This window comes from Pagrus major, chromosome 5 (assembly GCF_040436345.1).
Source record: "Pagrus major chromosome 5, Pma_NU_1.0".
In the NCBI taxonomy this organism is placed as follows: Eukaryota; Metazoa; Chordata; class Actinopteri; order Spariformes; family Sparidae; genus Pagrus; species Pagrus major.
In genome coordinates this window covers 1182466-1204751 of record NC_133219.1, presented here as the reverse complement: position 1 = coordinate 1204751, position 22286 = coordinate 1182466, and the positions used below count along the sequence as shown (strand labels likewise).

Below are 22286 nucleotides of genomic sequence, written 5' to 3'. Positions count from 1 at the left end.
TAGTTTATCTCCCGTTGATAAGTGGTATCTAATGTCCGTCCTGTTTACTGGAGTAGTAAACTACATTTCCATTACACAAGAACATTATGGGATTGAAATGAATGTCAGCTAACTCTCAGGAAGCGATGTAGGGAAATGGAGTTACTGCTTGCGAAAAACTTACGCAAATGATCTTTATGTTTTGTGACCATGGAGGCAACCATTCAGGCCTCCACATCATCCATCAATTCCTGATAATGGACGTCTCCTTGGGCATTATCCCTTACATAATATTCTGTATATACTGTAGCTAGTACTTTAATACATTTCCAGGAAACTTTAAACTGTTTTTTGCTTACCTTCTGCCGATGATGCCATTTTAATTTCCAACTAGTTTCTGTCTAACTTCCACCTTAGCAGGCCACTAAATTAAAGTGAGTTGTTGCAGCTTAATTTCCAACTAATTTCTGTTTCATTTCAGCAGGTCAGTGACTTGAATGACATTTTTTCTTATCATTTACATTTTCATCAATCCAAAAAACAACTATAGGCAGTTAAGGAACTCCTAAAGCAGAAAATTGGTCGATCAGTCGATTCTCAAAGTATTTGTCGGCACTTAGCAATTTAAGGTGGCTAACCATAAGAAAGGAAAAAAGTTCTTTAGTTGGACTGATCTGCTGAAGTTATAGACATTGATAAAAATGTAAATGGTAAAAAAATTTACTTTAATTTACAGACCTGCAGAAGTTAAGCAATAACTAGTTTGAAATTATGCTGCAACGACTCAGATAATAGCTAAATGTTATTATTAAATTATGTTGGGTACATACATTTTAAGGTAATTATTGTGATAATTGGAGGTAATTTCAAAGAATTTTTAATAAAATAACATGTTAACAAACTTTTAACCACACACCAAACCAACATGCTTAACTGTATTATATTTATTATATATTTATTTTGTTTTAATGCCAGTTACAATTCAAAGTGTAACATTTATTAATGGAAATACTATACAAGTACCTGAACAATGCCCAGAAAAAAGTAAATGGGGAACACTGAACTGAGTGTACCCCATACCAGGGAACAACAAAGATGGAAGATAAACAAAGTCTCTTTTTAATCCTATTTACCCAGTGGAACTCACATTGTAACTTTCTCTATTTACTGCAATCACAATGAGTATAGTAAACTGATCATAAAAATTAGTTAAATAATTAAAACTCACCAAGTTAAATTCTGAAGACAATCAGTTATGAACAAACTGTGGGGATAGTCCAGAAGATACGTGACAAATTTGAGGTGAATTGTTAACTTTTTCATAAAAGCATGAAACTTGGTATACTTGTACAGTTTGCGGCGCTGAACAGACATCGTCTTTTCTGTGTTGTCATGTTTGGCTCAGGAGATATGATGTACAATAAATAATTAACTTATGGCAGAGAGTAAAATGGCAACCATGGCTGCCACATGACATTTTTGCAATGGCTCCATATGTAAAAATGTTCAGGGCCCCAAACTGTACAAGTGTACCAAGTTTCACGCTTTTATGAAGAAGTAAAAGGTTTTTTGACGTATCACAGACACTATCTAGTTTCATTATCACAACATACCTGAATTCCCCTTTAACTGTTAATCTGAACAATAAATGATGCAGTATATAGTATCATCTCTGAAAATGTTCAGGGTCCCAAACTGTACAGGTGTACCAAGTTTAATGCTTTAATTAAAACCTGAACAATTTTTTCGCATATCTTCCAGACTAGGAGAGATAATTAGAAAAATGAAGTCCCCCAGTCTTCAGAATCTGAACAGTCTTTCTCCCAGTAGTAGTCCAGCATAGCTATTGGCATTAGTTCCTCATCATCCACCAAATGGATTATTTTGACGTTCATGATGCGGTCCAGGATGGTTGGCTCTGCAGAAACAGAAAAGGCATTCAAATACATTCAAAACCATATGAAGTCCCTTTTAAATACAAATGTACAATTAATTTAAAAGAGGCTGTTTACAACAGTGGTCAGAGAAGCTCCAGGTAGGAAATGTATGAGGCAGGTGATTAATTACTGACAGAGAAAAAAGCACACTTCAGTGCCTGTCTGCCTGCACACTTTATTTGTTTGAGTTGCTCGGAAAGAAATGTCAAAGGCAGGATGTATGTAGAGCTGGGCCGGGGCTAGGCATGTCAGCTGACAGAACTACAGACCTGTGGGCAGTGTCTCCTGAAAAGAGCCAGCCTTGCAGTGTTGAACACAGTCCTCATGATGTGTCACCTGGGCAAACAGTGGGTGGACTTCATTAGAAATGTCTTTAAGCACATTTACATTTAGATTTACATTTAGGGCATTTAGCAGACGCTTTTGTCCAAAGCGACTTACAATAAGTACATTTGTCACAAGAAAGTAGGGCTGGGTGATATGGCCTCAAATCAATATCACGATATATTGAGCAACTCACCTCGATAACGATAAATGAACGATAAGTAAACCCCCCCCACACACACACACACTTTAAATGCCACTTTAAAGGACTGTAAAACTACACTGTAGTTAAGATGTATATTATTTATTTAGTAGTTAAGAACAACTGATAAGCACACGATTGAACAGCTGAAAAGCACAGATTACTTGAAATGACAACAACTGAACAAGTTTAAAAGTCATGGATTAAAGCAAAAAAAAAATCTTTTGACTGAAATGTTTTTTCGAGCTGTAGCCAAGTCATATTCCCAATTTGTAATTTGTGAAACATGTTACAGGGCATTTTACTTGACACGTGCTAAAAAAATAAGGTAAGATTTACAGCCTCACCCCACACCATGTTCTCTAATGCAGACATCAAGTTTAAATATTTGACCAACAGTGTTTTACAGGAGGATGATCTGAACAGCTGTTCTATTCACACTTAAAATGTTTTTTTGTCTTTTCAATGTAATTTTCAATCTACGAAATCAACCTCTTTTTTTGCCAAGCTTCTCTCAAGTTTTACTCTTTAAAATAATCAACCATCTACAGAGCTTTTCAGTACGCTATTTTTCTACTTCTTCTTCTCATCATCATTATCATTAATTATTATTATTATTAATATTGTTTAAAGTGGGTCTCTTATCGTTTAACAGAAAAATACATCATACAAGCAGCAACTTTTGCAGCCTTGTCAGTCTGATGGCGAGTTATCACCTTTCTGTCATCACTAACATGCTGTTAATAATCAAAGAAGCTCTGAGGCTTTGTTCTATATGTTATAATACAAGATTTCAGCATTGAGCTACAATCAGGCTACATTCATGATTTTGTACAGTCAAACTAACCAAAAACTTCTTATTGATCATCATTATAAAGTTTCAGGGCGTTCCTGTAACCATGGTAACTCGCGGTGCCAGAGGGGAGGGAGAGACGCTGAATGAAGCCGTTTACACAGATACACTGCAGACAAAGTCCAGACTATAGTTGTTATTTCACACATGTAGCACACAACAGGAGACTCTCCGTGTCAGACGAGTTCTCATGTGCTGACTAAACTCAATTGATAACGTAGCAGCGCGACGAGTCCTTGCTAGCTAAGCAGCTAAACTTTAGCGCCGCCCTGTGTTTAAATCCCGCCCTGTGTGGGTCACTACACTGTCATTGGTCAGGCGCGCACACGCTGTTAACAATACCATTGGCTGTAGAGTGTGACAATCTGTCAATAAACATAAGCCAACAGTTCTCCTCCGATCTACATTGATCTCACAAGTCGCCTCTGTGAAGTTTGAATGACGGAAATCCGTCGTAGCGACGGAGAACTTTAATCCATGTTAAAAGTATAAAATAACTTAAATTTCCTTCAAACACAAAGTATTAAAAATACAGTCTCTTATAAAGAGATTCGACTACCGCAGCCGCTTCATCTTTTGAACCGGCGTGCTCCATTTTCTCCGTCTCACCGTCTCTTTCCCTTCTTGTAACAGACTGGATGGCGTGGAGTCACGTGACTACACACGCTGTATACGTAGTACAGCCGAGCGTCTTAAAGGGACATGAACATACTGGTAGCCTACCTATACACACAGCCAAACAAGACAAAAACGACTTTTCTTTTTTTTTTTTAAACACTGAATATACCAACAGGGGCAAAATGACGTCGGTTATCGTCGTAAATTTCGGTATCGGTAAATTTTCGGTTTATCGCCCAGGCCTACAAGAAAGAAACCACAACATATCACTGTTGATAAAGTAGAAAAGATAGAAACAATTTTCAAGCCCTCACCTTAAGTACATAAGTGCTATGATGTAAGTGCTAAAGGTAGGAACATACAAGTGAATATGTTTTTATGTTTTTTTTTTGTTTTGTTTTTTTTTAGGGTGGGGGGGTTGGGGAGGGAGTCACGCTATGCGGGGTCGAGGTGAAGTCTGAACAGTCTTTGTGGAAGATGGCGAGTTACTCTGCTGTCCTGACATTGGTTGGGAGTTCGTTCCACCACTGAGGCGCCAGAACAGAGAAGAGTCGGGATTTCGCTGGGCGGCCTTTGTTTGTTCTCAGCGATGGCAGTACCAGCCAGCCAGCTGATGTAGTAGAGCGAAGTGCTCGCGCAGGGGCGTGTGGTCTGACCAGTGTTTGGAGGTAGATGGGTGCAGTTCCGTTGATGGCCTTGAAGGCCAGCACCATGGTCTTGAATCTGATGCGGGCCGCAACAGGAAGCCAGTGGAGGTCACGGAGGAGGGGGGTCACATGGGAGAATTTGGGTAGATTGAAAACGAGGCGCGCTGCAGCGTTCTGGATACGTTGCAACAGTTTAGTCGCAGAGGCTGGGAGTCCAACCAAGAGCGAGTTACAGTAGTCCAGGCGGGAGATGACCAGCGATTGGACCAGTAGTTGTGTTGCGTCCTTTGTGAGGAAAGACCGGATCCTGCGGATGTTGTAGAGGGCAAATCTGCAGGATTGGGCCACTGCGGTGATGTTGGAGGTGCAGGATAGTCCGTCGTCAAGGATTACACCCAGGTTCCTCGCAGTCGATGAAGGCGATACTGTGACGTCCTCAACAGTGACTGACAGGTCCATGTGAGGGCATTCTTTCCCTGGGATGAAGAGGAGTTCAGTTTTACTAAGGTTGAGCTTGAGATGATGCGCAGTTGTCCAAGCGGAGATGTCTGCTAGACATTCCGAGATGCGCGTGGCAATGTGGGTGTTGGAGGATGGGGGAAAGGAGAGGAACAGTTGGGTGTCGTCAGCATAACAGTGGCAAGAGAATCCATGTGATGTGATTGCAGAGCCTAGTGATCTAGTGTATAGTGAAAACAGAAGTGGTCCTAGTACTGAGCCTTGAGGGACACCAGTTTCCAGGGAGCAGGGTTTGGACAAGGAGCCATTCCACATGACCTGAAAGGTGTGTTCTGTCAGGTATGATGCGAACCAGGTCAGAGTCAGTGATGCCAAGTTTGGCCAGAGTGGAGAGGAGGATTTGGTGGTTGACTGTGTCAAACGCAGAGGATAAGTCGAGGAGGATGAGGACTGACTGAGGGAGGGAGGAGTTGGCAAGATGTCGTGTGAGATGTTTTGGAGAAGAGAGGAGGGAATCGGGTCGAGGGAACAGGTGATGGCACGGTTAGACGTCACTAGTGTGTGAACATCTTCAGAGGAGAGAGGGCTGAAGCAGGTAAGGCTGTCATCGGTGAGGGTTGGGGGAGGTGCTTTCTGGGAGGGCATAGGAGTAAATGAGGAGCTGATGTCTTTTACTTTCTTGGTAAAGTAAGTTGCAAAGTCGTCAGCAGTGAGGGAGGATGGAGGGGGAGCGGTAGGAGGGGTGAAGAGCGAAGAGAATATGGAGAATAGTTTCCTGGGGTTGGAGGCAGAGGAGTTGACCTTTGACAGGTAGAAGGCAGATTTGGCTGCTGAAACAGTTGATGAGAAATCAGACAGGCGGTGGTGGTAGTGAGCAAGGTCATCAGGATGATGTGATTTTTTCCATTTTCTCTCTGCTGCTCGTAACACTGATCTATTGGTTCGCAGCGATTCAGACAGCTAGGGAGGGGGGGAGATGATCGTGCTGGTCGGGAGGTGAGGGGACAGAGAGCATTTAAAGAGGAGGAGAGGGAGGATAACAGAGTGGAGGAGGCTTCCTCGGTGGACAGTAGAGAGAATTGTTCTGTGGATGGTAGTGAGGAGAGAACAGTTGAGGAGAGAATGGAAGGAGAGAGGGATTTCAGGTTGCGGCGGGTGGTCACCGTCCAAGGTGTAGGGGTGAGGAAAGTGGAGGACTTCAAGGGGAGAGAGAAAGCCACAAAGTGGTGGTCGGACACAGTGAGCGGGGTAACAGAGAGTGCCGAGGTACTACAGGACCTTGTGAAGACAAAGTCAAGTTGGTTCCCGGCCTGGTGGGTGGGTAGAGAGGGGGAGAGTGTGAGGTCAAATGTGGAGAAGAAGCTGATGAATTCAGCTGAGCGCAGCTTCTCAGGGGGGATGTTGAAGTCACCCAGGACGACGAGCGGTGTGCCATCGTCAGGGGAGCAGCTTAGGAGGGCGTCCATCTCATCAAAGAAGTCGCAGAGAGGACCGGGGGGCGATAGATCACCACAATGGTGATCTTGAAAGGAAGGGTGACAGTGACAACATAGAATTCAAATGCAGATCTGGGTAGGTGGTCAAGGGTAAGGACCTGGTAGGACCACATGGGTGAGATGAGGAGTCCAGTTCCTCCTCCTCGACCTGTTTGTCTCGGGGAGTGTGAGAATGAGTAGGCAGTTGAGAGGGCAGCTGGAGTGGCAGTGTTATCTGGAGTGATCCAGGTCTCCGTAAGGGCCAGGAAGTGGAAAGTCTGCAGGGAGGCATAGGCTGAAATGGTGTCCACCTTCTTGACTGCAGACTGGCAGTTCCATAGCCCCCCTAGTACTTCAAGTTCAATACCGGTGGAAAATGTTGGGTACCAGAGGTTAGATGTCCTGACTGGGATTGGCAGGGACCCATGGCTGCAATCTGTGGTGGACAGGGAGTTACTTGGACCTCCTCGATAGACTCCCGCAGAGAGACTCCCTAAGTCTTTGTTCAACAGTCTTTGTTCGGCTGTCCTGATGCTGTAGTGACTAGCCTTTAAGTGCTAGATTTACCTCATGCGGACTTGGCTCTGCCCTGCAATCAAGCCTATTCAACACACCTGGCTTGGCAGAAACTCACTTGATAGCTACTTAACTTCAATGGTCTCACAACAATTGACAAAAAGTATCTATCCATCCATCCATCCATTATCTTCCGCTTATCCGGGGCCGGGTCGCGGGGGCAGCTGCCTGAGCAGGGATACCCAGACTTCCCTCTCCCCGGACACTTCCTCCAGCTCCTCCGGGAGGATCCCAAGGCGTTCCCAGGTCAGCCGGGTGACATAGTCACTCCAGCGTGTCCTGGGTCTTCCTCGGGGTCTCTTCCTCCCGGTGGGGCATGCCTGGAACACCTCCCGAGGGAGGCGTCCAGGGGGCATCCGATACAGATGCCCGAGCCACCTCAGCTGACTCCTCTCGATGTGGAGGAGCAGCGGTTCTACTCCGAGCTCCTCCCGCGTGACAGAGCTCCTCACCCTATCTCTAAGGGAGCGCCCTGCCACCCTGCGGAGGAAACTCATTTCGGCCGCTTGTATCCGGGATCTTATTCTTTCGGTCATGACCCAAAGTTCATGACCATAGGTGAGGGTAGGAACGTAGACTGACCGGTAAATCGAGAGCTTCGCCTTTCGGCTCAGCTCTCTCTTCACCACGACAGACCGATACAACGACCGCATTACTGCGGCCGCCGCACCGATCCGCCTGTCAATCTCGCGCTCCATCCTTCCCTCACTCGTGAACAAGACCCCGAGATACTTAAACTCCTCCACTTGAGGCAGGAACTCTCCCCCAACCTGGAGGGAACAAGCCACCTTTTTCCGGTCGAGAACCATGGCCTCAGACTTGGAGGTGCTGATTCTCATCCCAACTGCTTCACACTCGGCTGCAAACCGCCCCAGAACATGCTGGAGGTCCCGGCTCGAAGGAGCCAACAAGACAACATCATCTGCGAAAAGCAGAGATGAAATCCGGTGGCTCCCGAACCAGATCCCCTCCGGCCCATGACTGCGCCTAGAAATTCTGTCCATAAAAATAATGAACAGAACCGGTGACAAAGGGCACTTGATAGCTACTTAACTTCAATGGTCTCACAACAATTGACAAAAAGTATCTATCCATCCATCCATCCATTATCTTCCGCTTATCCGGGGCCGGGTCGCGGGGGCAGCTGCCTGAGCAGGGATACCCAGACTTCCCTCTCCCCGGACACTTCCTCCAGCTCCTCCGGGAGGATCCCAAGGCGTTCCCAGGTCAGCCGGGTGACATAGTCACTCCAGCGTGTCCTGGGTCTTCCTCGGGGTCTCTTCCTCCCGGTGGGGCATGCCTGGAACACCTCCCGAGGGAGGCGTCCAGGGGGCATCCGATACAGATGCCCGAGCCACCTCAGCTGACTCCTCTCGATGTGGAGGAGCAGCGGTTCTACTCCGAGCTCCTCCCGCGTGACAGAGCTCCTCACCCTATCTCTAAGGGAGCGCCCTGCCACCCTGCGGAGGAAACTCATTTCGGCCGCTTGTATCCGGGATCTTATTCTTTCGGTCATGACCCAAAGTTCATGACCATAGGTGAGGGTAGGAACGTAGACTGACCGGTAAATCGAGAGCTTCGCCTTTCGGCTCAGCTCTCTCTTCACCACGACAGACCGATACAACGACCGCATTACTGCGGCCGCCGCACCGATCCGCCTGTCAATCTCGCGCTCCATCCTTCCCTCACTCGTGAACAAGACCCCGAGATACTTAAACTCCTCCACTTGAGGCAGGAACTCTCCCCCAACCTGGAGGGAACAAGCCACCTTTTTCCGGTCGAGAACCATGGCCTCAGACTTGGAGGTGCTGATTCTCATCCCAACTGCTTCACACTCGGCTGCAAACCGCCCCAGAACATGCTGGAGGTCCCGGCTCGAAGGAGCCAACAAGACAACATCATCTGCGAAAAGCAGAGATGAAATCCGGTGGCTCCCGAACCAGATCCCCTCCGGCCCATGACTGCGCCTAGAAATTCTGTCCATAAAAATAATGAACAGAACCGGTGACAAAGGGCAGCCCTGCCGGAGTCCAACATGTACTGGAAACAGGTCTGACTTACTGCCGGCAATGCGAACCAAGCTCCTGCTCCGGTCGTACAGGGACCGTACAGCCCTTAGTAGAGGGCCCTCGACCCCGTACTCCCGAAGCACCCCCCACAGAATGCCACGAGGGACACGGTCAAATGCCTTCTCCAAGTCCACAAAACACGTGGACTGGTTGGGCAAACTCCCATGAACCCTCCAGCACCCTGCTGAGGGTATAGAGCTGGTCCAGTGTTCCACGGCCAGGACGAAAACCGCATTGTTCCTCCTGAATCCGAGGTTCGACTATCGGCCGAATTCTCCTCTCCAGTACCCTGGAATAGACTTTACCAGGGAGGCTGAGGAGTGTGATCCCCCGGTAGTTGGAACACACCCTCCGGTCCCCCTTTTTGAATAGAGGGACCACCACCCCGGTCTGCCAGTCCAGAGGCACTGTCCCCGACTGCCACGCGATGTTGCAGAGACGTGTCAGCCAAGACAGCCCCACAACATCCAAAGACTTGAGGTACTCAGGGCGGATCTCATCCACCCCCGGTGCTTTGCCACCGGGCAGCTTCCGGACTACCTCGGTGACTTCGGCTTGGGTGATGAATGGATCAACCTCCGAGTCCCCAGCCTCTGCTTCCTCTATGGAAGACGTGTCAGTGGGATTGAGGAGATCCTCGAAGTACTCCTTCCACCGCCCGACGATATCCCCAGTCGAGGTCAACAGCTCCCCGCCTCCACCGTAAACAGTGTTGGCGGGGTGCTGCTTCCCCTTCCTAAGGCGCCGGATGGTTTGCCAGAATTTCCTCGAGGCCGACCGGTAGTCCTTCTCCATGGCCTCCCCGAACTTTTCCCAGGCCCGAGTCTTTGCTTCCGCGACCGCCCGTGCTGCAGCACGCTTGGCCTGCCAGTACCCGTCAGCTGCCTCAGGAGTCCCCCGAGCCAGCCAGGCTCGATAGGACTCCTTCTTCAGCTTGACAGCATCCCTTACTGTCGGTGTCCACCACCGAGTTCGGGGATTGCCGCCACGACAGGCACCGGAGACCTTACGGCCACAGCTCCGAACAGCCGCGTCAACAATTGAGGCGGAGAACAAGGCCCATTCGGACTCAATGTCCCCAGCCTCCCTCGGGATCTGGTCAAAGCTCTCCCGGAGGTGGGAGTTGTAGACCTCCCCGACAGAGGGTTCCACCAGACGTTCCCAGCAGACCCTCACAATACGTTTGGGTCTGCCAAGTCTGTCCAGCTTCCTCCCCTGCCAGCGAAACCAACTCACCACCAGGTGGTGATCAGTTGACAGCTCAGCCCCTCTCTTCACCCGAGTGTCCAAGACATACGGCCGGAGGTCAGATGACACGACCACAAAGTCGATCATCGACCTCCGGCCTAGGGTGTCCTGGTGCCATGTGCACTGATGAACACCCTTATGCTTGAACATGGTGTTCGTTATGGACAAACTGTGACTGGCACAGAAGTCCAACAACAGAACACCACTCGGGTTCAGATCAGGGAGGCCGTTCCTCCCAATCACTCCCCTCCAGGCAACACTGTCGCTGCCCACGTGAGCGTTGAAGTCCCCCAGCAGAACGATGGAGTCCCCAGTTGGAGCACTCTCCAGTACCCCTCCCAGGGACCCCAAGAAGGCCGGGTACTCTACACTGCCGTTTGGCCCATAGGCCGAAACAACAGTGAGAGACCTATCCCCGACCCGAAGGCGCAGGGAAACGACCCTCTCGTTCACCGGGGAAAACTCCAACACATGGCGGCTGAGCTGGGGAGCTATGAGCAAGCCCACACCAGCTCGCCGCCTCTCACCGCGGGCAACTCCAGAGTAGAAGAGAGTCCAGCCTCTCTCAAGGAGTTGGGTTCCAGAGCCCAGACTGTGCGTGGAGGAGAGCCCGACTATCTCTAGCCGGTAGCGCTCAACCTCCCGCACCAGTTCAGGTTCTTTCCCCCTCAGCGAGGTGACATTCCATGTCCCCATGGCTAGAGTCACCGTCCGGGGATTGGGTCGCCGGGGCACCCGCCCAGGACAGCCACCCAAATCACACCGCACCGGCCCCTTCTGAACCCTCCTGCGGGTGGTGGGCCTACTAAAAAGTATCTAGACAAGATTAAATATTTCAACTAACTTTCCTCACAGAATGCCTAAACACTCAATCTTCAATTTCTCCTTACTCACCAGCAGCAGTTAGCTTCCTTCACCTGGACAAAATGTATCGCTGACATGCCTGTCTAAAAATAATGACTTATTAATGAGAGTAGTAAACATATGGTGGGATATGTGAAGCCTGGCCTATCAAATGTCTTTCAGCATTACTCTGGTACAATAGGACACTAGCACTACACTTTTTTTTTCTCAATGAGGTGGAAGATGAATACTCAATAATTTACAGCCTAATGCCTGTTAATTGCCCTGTCTCCACAGACCCTTACTGGCAGGCAGGAAACAGAGAGAAGTGAACCTTGCTCCACATAAACAGAAAATACAGTTGGAAAACAGTCTGTGGGAGCTGACTGTTGATAATTTCAAGTAAGGATGGAAAAACAGCAGCAATACGCCGAAACATCTTTCTACATATGTCCATGTATTTGTAACGTTACTCCCAGCAGATGATGAGTATACACCATACGCTACAACTATTAAAAAACAAAGACAAGAAAACATGACAAGGCATAGCTCACCCTCGGCTTCACCAGTACAACTGTGGGCAACGAAGAGGGGAATGAAGTGTGTTGTGTGTCTCAAAATCTTCTGACAGTATGAAGCTGAACAAGTTAAGACGATGAGACTACACATCCTGAACACAAAGAGATGCCTGTTGATTTCCTCAGCAAAATAGAATGGCACTCAGTAGAGTGCATACCTCCACCAAGGCCCAACAGTCCCCTTTAATTCAATCAAGCCTAATTCAATATCAAATAAAATTGATTTACTTTAAATCCGCTAGATCCAAATTTTTATTTGGATCTGCCTCAAATTGTATTCATTCATAGATATCAACCACCTACACATGCCAAATTTTCTTAATCGAGATCCATGCACTCCCTGACAAATTTACGACAATGTCCAAAAAAACAAAAACAAAAAATCTCCATCTCACAATTTTAAAGAAAAGACGGAAAAAATCCTGGATCCATCCCTTTATCCAGGTCTGCACCAAAAGTTAATGAGGTCTATTCATGGCCGAGACCAGGGTTCAGGTTATAATCTGAGGTTTGTGGGGGTCTCTAAATTAACTAACGACAAACCCTTACTAACGTTAGGGCAGAGATAGACAAATAGGATAATAGCCGAATGGGTGTGTTCTCTGTGTGTGTGTGTGAGAGAGAGAGAGCCCATTAATTCACACCTGGCATGAAAATGATAAATGTCTAAATAAAGGTGTCTCGAGTGACCGGATCTCACTTCCCAGCCGAATGAACAAAAAGGCCTAAGTAGATAAGAATTTGTTGAGAAATTTAAATACGAAAAGGTTTGACAGCGCACATCCCAGAGAGAGAGACCTACGTGCTCTTTGTTATTGTCATTAATGAGAGAATACAGTGCGTAGTTCCTCTGTAAACATGTTTTTTTTAACCTATTTATATCGTTAATGTAAAGAATATTCATTACATTGAAAAACGTTTTATTTGTGATTAAAATGAGGGTGTCTACAGATATAAACAAGTTCAATTTAAGACTTTTTAAGATCTTTTAAATACCACTTTATATGAAATTTAGGACAAAACCTGCGGTGGAAATACACACCAAAAAATAAAGATATATATGTCACATGGGTAAACTAATGATTTTATTGTGTGTATTTTAAGCTCCCAGTGTGTTTTTAATTTTCAACATTTCTGATTTTAGTGTGTAGTTTTATCTGTGTGTTTTTATTGCATGTATTGTACACTGGGAGTGTGTTGTGCTTTTACTTTGAAAATCCCATGCGGTTGTGACACCCCCGGCACAATCACCTGCACCTGAGAGAATGAGATTGGCAGCCTTTTAAAAGCATCCATAGGAAGCAGGAGAAAGAAGAAAAATCGGGATGCATAGAGCGGGTGAAGAAGCAGGAAGCGGAGCAGGAACAGAGGGAGAGGCACCGACCACAGTAGCCACGCCAGAGCCGCCATTGGACGGAGAAGCCAGGTGGCTGATTGACAGAAAGCTCCATGAAGAAGCGGGCAGAGTGATACTCTGCCCTTTTGTGTGAGTAGCGGCCCTGGATGACAAAGCGTGACTCGCTGTGCCTGTATGTGTTAAAAGTGCAGTGACTGCTGTCTTGCCTCCCCGATAGCTCGAGGCCAGTGCTCAGCGGAGGACGACGGTGGTGGATCGGCGGAGCCAGGCGACTACAAGACCACGAACACAGGACGTATCGACGCTCTTTCTACGGCCGACAGAGCCACTCCCGCCGGCGTTCTGCACATGTGCTGCAGCCCCTTCCTCCCACAGATAAGACTCCGAACTGTTTTATTGGACTTCCTCACCCCTTAGTTTTAGCTTCCCTCATTTTAGCCTTTTAGCGCCTTTTTACCAGCCCCCTGTCTTATCATTTTTTATGGACCTGTGGTTTTAACCTGATTTTATTCTGTGAATAAATATCAGTGTTTATGCTCCTCAAGTAGGGTTAGGGTTAAGTATCTGTTGTTTCTTGGTCTTAGCAATTGCTCTCTCGTCTGATTTTAAACTATACAATCATTTTTAATACATCTTTTATACAAACAAACAAACAAAGCTACACCATAGCCCCTCCATATATATATATATGTATATATATATATATATGACCAGAATATATATATGTAAATTCATTTTTTTCCTCAAAATTCTATACACAATACCCCATAATGAAAACGTGAAAAAACCTTTGTTTGAAATTTTTGCGACTTTATTAAAAATAAAGAACGGAAATTATTCACAGCCTTTGCTCAGTACTTTGTTGAAGCACCTTTGGCACCAATTACAGCCTCAAGTCTTTCTGAGTACGATGCTACAAGCTTGGCACAACTATTGTTGGGCAGTTTCTCCCATTCTTCTTTGCAGGACCTCTCAAGCTCCATCAGGTTGGATGGGGAGCGTCAGTGCACAGCTATTTTCAGGGCCACTCAAGGACATTCACAGAGTTGTCCTGTAGCCACTCCTTTGTTATCTTGGCTGTGTGCTTAGAGTCGTTGTCCTGTTGGAAGATGAACCTTCGCCCCAGCCTGAGGTCCTGAGCGCTCTGGAGCAGGTTTTCATCAAGGATGTCTCTGTACATTGCTGCATTCATCTTTCCCTCGATCCTGACTAGTCTCCCAGTTCCTGCCACTGAAAAACATCCCCACAGCATGATGCTGCCACCACCATGCTTCACTGTAGGGATGGTATGGTGCCTGGTTTGCAAAGAGTTCAATCTTTGTTTCATCAGACCAGAGAATTTTGTTTCTCATAGTCTGAGAGTCCTTCAGGTGCCTTTTGGCAAACTCCAGGCGGGCTGTCATGTGCCTTCTACTGAGGAGTGGCTTCCGTCTGGCCACTCTACCATACAGGCCTGATTGGTGGAGTGCTGCAGAGATGGTTGTCCTTCTGGAAGGTTCTCCTCTCTCCACAGAGAAACGCTGGAGCTCTGTCAGAGTGACCATCGGGTTCTTGGTCACCTCCCTGACTAAGGCCCTTCTCCCCCGATCGCTCAATTTGGCTGGGTGGCCAGTTCTAGGAAGAGTCCTGGTGGTTCCAAACTTCTTCCATTTACGGATGATGGAGGCCACTTTGCTCATTGGGACCGTCAATGCTGCAGAAATTTTTCTGTACCCTGCCTCGATACAATCCTGTCTCGGAGGTCTACAGACAATTCCTCGGACTTCATGGTTTGGTTTTTTGTGCTCTGACATGCACTGTCAATTGTGGGACCTTATATAGACAGGTGTGCCTTTCCAAATCATGTCCAATCAACTGAATTTACCACAGGTGGACTCTAATCAAGTTGTAGAAACATTTCAGTGATGATCAGTGGAAACAAGCTTTGAATACTTATGTACATGTGATTTTTTTGTTTTTTATTTATAATACATTTGCAAAGATTTCAAACAAACTTCTCTCACGTTGTCATTATGGGGTATTGTTTGTAGAATTTTGAGGAAAATCCATTTTGTGTATAAATATATATATATATATATAAATATATATATATATATATATAAATATATATATGTGTGTGTGTGTATATATATATATATATATATATATATATATACACATAGATACGTGTATATACAGTATATATATATTAGTGGTGGGCCGTTATCGGCGTTAACGTGCTGCGTTATTGTGAGACTCTTATCGGGCGATAAATAAAATGTCGGCATTAATCTATTCTCAAAGTTGGGTTGGGAGCTGGGTCTATAGGCTACTGCACAAACTATGATGACTTTCACCTTGATAGCCTACTTTAGCGCGGATGTATGCCTAGCCAAATTGCACTGTAGGGGGCGAGAACGAGTATTCGAACCTATGCATGAACCTGTGAATAAGGCCTACCACATCAAACGTGACTGCTAACATGGATGCAGCGAAGCCACCGGGTTTGCTTCAGGGGAAATTTATTTTTAAGAAGCTTCCCAATGGAAACATCGACAAGACTAAGGTTGTTTGCACCTTGTGCAATGCGGAATTAGTTTACTGTAGGAGTTCTTCCAGTCTCAAGTACCACCTGAACGCAAAGCATCCCTTAGCTAATGCGGAAGATGCCGGGCCAAGCACTGGTGTCGCTCAGGGGAAGAGTCGTCGTCAAACTACTATGTTGGAGTGCAACCGAGGCAAGCCTGTCAGCACAGCTCTATCAGCCAAGCTAACTAATCTCCTCGCTCAGTGGATTGCCACCAGCTGCCGGCCCATAAGCGTGGTTGAAGATGATGGGCTCGAGCTTATTCTCCAGGCGGCCACAGGTGACCCATCTTACAAACTACCTACGAGGCGAACTATCGTTAGGAGAATACATGACCAGTACGCCGCAGAGAAAGCCGCAAAAAATGAGAAGATGGTAAAGGCGAAGTGTGTAGCATTGACTGGGGACCATTGGACATCGGTCAACAACGATAACTACCTCGGCGTTACTGTTCACCTCATCGATGCCAGCTGGGAACTTCACTCCTTCGCTTTAGGTAGGTTACGTTATGTCATTTTAAATTACATAGGCTAATTAAATTGAATTACTTAGGTTACGTTATGTCATTTTAAATTACATAGGCTAATTAAATTGAATTACGTAGCCTCTTAATTACCACGACACCACGAATTACCACCACATTATGTATGCTACCATGCTTATGATTTGTTTACTACTAGTAGTAAACTTATTCTGATCTAGCCTACTTTGTCTGTCCGTTAGGTGTGATGAAAACAGAGGAGCGTCACTTTGCAGAAGCGTGTGCTAGGCAGTTTCTCGACGTCGCTAATCAGTGGGGGATAGCTGACAAAATCAGCACTATCGGAACAGACAGCGCTCCTAATATGGTGGCCGCAGGGAGGATACTGCCATTTGAGCACTTGCCCTGTGTTGCGCATGTTGTACAGAGAGCTGTAGTAATGTCCCTTCGGGAAGGTGGTTTTGATGGTGCACTGGCCAAGTGCCGTAAAGTGGTCGGACATTTCAAACACAGTCCAGCCAACTTAGACGAGCTGTATGTCCAGCAAGCCTCCCTTGGACAAGTTCAGGAGCCACTCGTCCAAGACGTTCCAACATGGTGGAATTCCACCCTTGAGATGATCAAGCGCGTGAGGCGCAACAGAGACGCACTGCACACAACTCTGTCTCAGCAGAAGCACAATTTGGCCCTCCCAACAAATGCTGAATATGAGAAGTTGGCAAAGCTAGAAAAACTGCTGGAGCCATGCAGGTATGGTCTACAAAGATAGCGTGTTCATGAATTGGCATACAAGCTCTTTTAAATGTCACTTTGTATTTAAGAAATACCTGCCCTTAAATGTAATGCGATTAAGAACTTTAAAAATGTGTAATCTAAGTTAAATGAATCAGTCATTAATTATTGCTTTCTTTCTGTCTGTCTGTCTGTGTATGTGTGTGTCTGTCTGTTTGTGTGTGTGTGTGTGTGTGTGTGTGTCTGTCTCTCTCTCTGTGTGTGTGTGTGTGTGTGTGTCTGTCTGTGTAGGTACATCACTGAGCTCCTTGGTGGCGATAAGTATGTATCCTGCTCTGTGGTTCTACCAGCCCTGTGCCACCTCCAGCATGCACTGAAGATCTCAGATGATGATCCAGCCTATATTGTGCGATTCAAGGCTGCCTTCACCAAGGACCTCAACCAGCGGAGGGAGAAAATAAACCTGGAATGGCTTAAGGTATGTCAGACTGACCAGAAGATAACTGCATCGTTTGACTATTATGGACTGTTAAGCCAGTCAATGAATAGATGAATGAATCATGAAGAAATATGGAGGTTGGATTTGAAAAGTGAAAGTTCATCAATAATTGTTATGTATTATTCATGAAAGGTGGCGACTGCTCTAGATCCACGATTTAAGGACCTCAAGTGCTTGACCAGAGCAGAGAGGGAGCCAGTGTGGGCAAAGCTAAGTGAGCTGGTGAAGGGAGAAGAACCTGCTCTGCAGCCACTCGGGGAGGAGAACCCTGAGCCACCCAAGAAGAAAACAGCCCTGCTACTGATGGGATCTGACTCAGAATCAGATGAGGAAACACCAGGGGACAATACTGTGGAGAGGTACAAGGTAGAGCCCAGTGCCACTCTAGATCAGTGCCCACTGAAGTGGTGGTCGGAGCACACTGCTGTCTATGGTAAGATGGCCAACATTGCCTGTAAATACCTGGGGACTCCTGCCACAACTGTCCCATGCGAGAGACTTTTCTCTTTAGCAGGCCATATTGTGCAGAAGCGGAGATCTAGTTTGACACCAGAAAATGTGAACAAGCTGGTCTGCCTGAGTGACTGGTGGAAGAAGGAGAAATAGAGCTTGGACTGATTCACACAAAGCTACTGATTGTAAACCGTTCATCACAACCTCTTATGTTGGCTTACAGTTCAAAATTCATGTTTAACTGAATAAACAGTTTGTAAACACAGTACATCTTATTGAACATTATTTATTTTCATCACCAATTATCATAGTAGAACAGCTTTCTCAAGCAGTTAGTGGAAACAGGAGATGAAACCCATTCTCAAAGACTTACTTTTAGTCATTATTTAGGTAGCACACATATTCTGAATGCCTTCGGCAGAATTCAAATGACCCATTTTAATCTAGATTAATCTAGATTAATTTCATGATCACAGTGAGATTAATCTAGATTAAAAAAATTAATCTATGCCCACCACTAATATATATATATATATTATATATATATGTATATATATACTGTATATACACGTATCTATGAGTACCGAATCAGGTGTTGATACAGTGAAAAATCCACCCACCTTTAAAAATGTCTGTTTTTTTTTAAGTTAATTATAGCACCAGTATGAGGTCGATTAGGATATTTCTTGTAATTCATTTGCACATCATTTCAAGTTATTGCCAAGTTTCATGCCACAAGATTGTGCAACAGAGGCAGAAACAGAGGCAGAAAACAAATAATGATAATTGACTTGCCCAAACCCAATCTGGTTCTACCCATTTGGGGTTTCAAATTCTTTAAAAACAACTCACTAATAAAGTTTCATTCTTAAAAAAGATTCAGCATTTTCAGCTGGTCACTTACCAAATTTAACTCAACAGGAGGAAATAGTACATTTATTCGGGACTATTTTCAGCAGTGGGTAACATACATAGAGAGTATTTCTAGCATCTGGTCCATGTATGTGGGATTGAGTCTAAACAATCTACAGTGTGTGTGTTTATGGTAATGAAGGAACATGTCAGAGTGCAACAGTGTGGCTCATTGTTCTGTTTTTAATAGTATTTGAACAACAATGGAGCTAACTGGCACAGAGGGAATACACATATACTGTGGCTGTCAAGACACTGTATCTTGTTGAACCTGAAGTATTCTATGGACAGATGTTGTAGAGATGGTTTCAGGTTGTGGTGGTGAAACAATGAAATACAATCCATGAATGCCAGTCAGAATGATACAATGGTTTGTTTGAGGCCTATCAGATGCCGAGACACGGTGCAGCAGTTTATAATACTATAAGACAGGAAAGTTATCAGTCATTTTGTCATTCTTCAGAGTAGGTTAAACAGATTAAACAGTTTTTTTCTCCTCAGTGGAGCTTTTGCATACACATGTGCTGGCCTGGCTTGAATCGGTTTGACTCAACATGTCAGCCCAGCAAGGCAGTGATTTGCATTTTTATTACAACAGGGATACCTGCTTGAGGGTGTGTCTTTAACTGATGACGCACTTGTCTTGAGTAGTGGTCGACTGAGCAGCTTTAAATACTCGTTCTCCTTGCAGTAATATCAAAGAATCCGCTAACAAACCTCCGCTAATTTGGTGTTTCCTATAACATTTTCACCATTAATTAGTTAGGTAAAAGATTTTACAATGAAGCAGCAAAATCAGTAAATGTTGGGTTTTCACCAGCAGTAACTTAACACAAATTATTAACACTGAAACGATGAACCAGTAAACAAGGCAGATATCTGAATGTACATACAGGGATGCAGAAAAGAAACTAAAGAGATTTGGTTAGAAGCTACAAGAGAGCTGAACACAGAGAGATTTTTGATATCATCTTTCTCTCTGGCCTCCTGCACATTCCTGAGTCTTGCAACTGAACACATTTGACTATTTTCTGTTTCTGAAGCCATTCTTATGTTTTGAGTGTTGTGAAAGTGATTAAGCGGACTGGTGTCTAACCTTGTCCCTGGTGTATGCTGAGCTGACAGGAATGTGGTTACTAACGATAAGCTCTGGCCAATGTTCTCGAGCCAGGTGGGACTTCCCTTTACTGTCCATTATTGAGCCATCACCCAGCACATGAGCGAGGTGCCACTGACAAATAATCTATACTACCAGTACTGCTGTACTACAGTAGCACTACACTGTAGCATTTCATGGTTGACAATAACTTAATAATTCACTGTGTTGCCAGGTCTTGACTGTATCCATGGGAAGTGTTAGTGATACCCTTATTGTCAAGACATTAGGTTTATTTTATTTCCAGCTGTTGGCAGAAGATATGTGTATTTGGTGACAACTCTAATAAGACCAAGCTGTTAGACAAGGATTAAATAGGTTTTGTGAGACAAATTTTGCCTTACCTTCAACAACATCTGCAAAGTTCTACCAGATGGCATGACTCCAGTCCGTATGTGCTGAGAGAGATGTTTGCTGTTGTCTTCAGCTCTTGTCTGTACCAGTGCATTATTTCCTTTCATCTGAAAGTTGATGTGTTGTGAAGAATTCCCTGGTTGATGGGCACAGCTCTGACAGCTGCTGGCTTCCTTATTCAGCACATCAGTGTTTTTCAGAGTCTTCTCCCCCTGGGTTAGCAACTGACCACGAGCTCTGGGCACTCTAAGGTCCTCAAAATTGTTTGGAGGTGCTGATCTTTGACTGTCTTGAAAAAAGCTGTGCACTTCAGAATCATTAGCAGAGGCTGGTGTGGAAGCTGGAGAGGAGAAGTGATCTGGCTGATGTCTCACTACTGTACTGCTTGGATGGTTGGAGGGCTGTGTGGAAAGTTGGGCCTTCTTGATAAGATACACCTCTACCAAATGCATTTGCTTCTGGAGGATCTCCACCAAGGTCCTCTGACGTGCCACCAGGGAGACGAGCTGACTTTTCAACAAACATTGCCGAAGGTAGTCAGACACACCCCTGCACAGAGAATCAAACAATACTGCAGTTACTGGCTTCACCAAGGAGGTGATACCATTTGATATGGATCCTATTAAAAAAATGGAATCTAGCAGATTCTAGAGAAGGTTTAGAGTTCCTCACTGCAGACTGAACAGATTCAAAAACTCGTTTGTTCCTGTGTCAATCAAGCTGTTAAATAAGGTCAGATAAGTTCAGGTGACTTGCGTTTGCTTGTTTTGTATAGGTTAGTAATTTTCCTACTACAATTTTAGCACTTTTTTGCACTCCGGCACTTTGTATGATATAGATGTGCATATCTATTGTATGTGATTGTGAGTCATTGTATGTTCTGTGTTACTTATGGCTGCAGCATGGGCAAATGGCCCAGAACAAATTTCCCCCATTGTGGGACAATAAAGTTAATCTTGATCTTGATTTAAATGTTTTAGTTGATATTGGATTAGGCTTGAGTAAATTTAAGGGGACGGTTTGCAGAGGTGTGGGCTCTAATGGTGATTGCCATTCTAGTTTAGATAAGTGCTAGGTAGGGCTGTCAAATGATAAAAAAAACAAAAATTTCTTCTCTGTCGCTCTGTTGTTTTATGGCAAATTTCACTCATTCATAGTCATCTATTAACTTTTTGGACACTGTGGGACTCATTTGCGTTTGAGTTTGACATAACTTTTTGGACTTCTCCCAAACATAAAACAGATTCCGCCCGGTCAGACCGCAGCAAAGCGTCCCAGTTGACTGAACCATCATCATTGCCAGACGCAGTTACTGGCACTAATGTTAGCATGGCACTAACACCACTGATCTACGGACTCTACAGTCCGTGCTTGACTCACTGAAAGAAGACAGTATGTGGCCGAATCGATTATTGTCAACTAATTTAAGAGCCGAAATTCACTTAAAAAATAATACACTCACAGAGTTAAAAAATGCCACCGAACCACTGCTGCAGAATGACCATGGACACACTATTGAATAGTTGGAATGGCGGCCAGCGATTACAGCAACCAGCTCTCCTCACTTCACTCCACTGTTGATGTGCTTAAAGCACAGGCGAAATTACTGACAGACAAATGTGAGGATCTGGAGGGAAGATCGAGGTGGAATAATCTCTGCGTGGTGGGGTCCCGGACAGGTCGGAGGGTCAGCGTCCAACCGTATTTATCAGCCAACTCCTGAAGGACCTACTTAACTGGATGAGACAACTGATTGCGATTCTGCTTCGGGCGAACAAAAACTTCTGCCACAACCCCCTATGCTTTCAGGGAAAGAGGCTCTTCACCATCCCTGATTACGCTTCTGCTGATTACGCTTCTGCTGTGTCCCCCCTTGAATGTCTAGTTCAAGGTGATGCTTCAGCAGGGGTGGGAGGGGGGTGGGTGTGTTTACTGTTCCTTTTGAGTAATGTTTGTATTGTTCTGTTT

At 45.4% G+C, this 22286-nt stretch overlaps 2 protein-coding genes and 1 pseudogene across 5 annotated transcripts in view; all 3 read right to left on the bottom strand.

Moving 5' to 3' along the window:
- Positions 1-966: 966 nt before the first annotated feature.
- LOC140996260 (uncharacterized) overlaps positions 967-22286 on the bottom strand; it is a 50507-nt gene continuing 29187 nt past the window's right edge. For 3 of the 4 annotated variants that reach the window (XM_073466596.1, XM_073466598.1, XM_073466597.1), the window contains exons 6-8: positions 20309-20867; positions 2186-2252; positions 967-1897 (exon numbers count right to left, since the gene is read on the bottom strand). In XM_073466596.1, coding sequence (XP_073322697.1) covers positions 1755-1897; positions 2186-2252; positions 20309-20867 — 769 coding nt within the window. In that variant the 3' untranslated portion in view covers positions 967-1754. The remainder of the gene's footprint in view (positions 1898-2185; positions 2253-20308; positions 20868-22286) is intronic. The other variant, XM_073466599.1, reaches the window with a different exon arrangement.
- LOC140996643 (uncharacterized) lies at positions 4349-7066 on the bottom strand (annotated as a pseudogene).
- On the bottom strand, positions 14326-14958 carry LOC140996640 (uncharacterized). Its single transcript, XM_073467087.1, has one exon. The coding sequence runs from the start codon at positions 14956-14958 to the stop codon at positions 14326-14328; it is 633 nt and encodes a 210-aa protein (XP_073323188.1).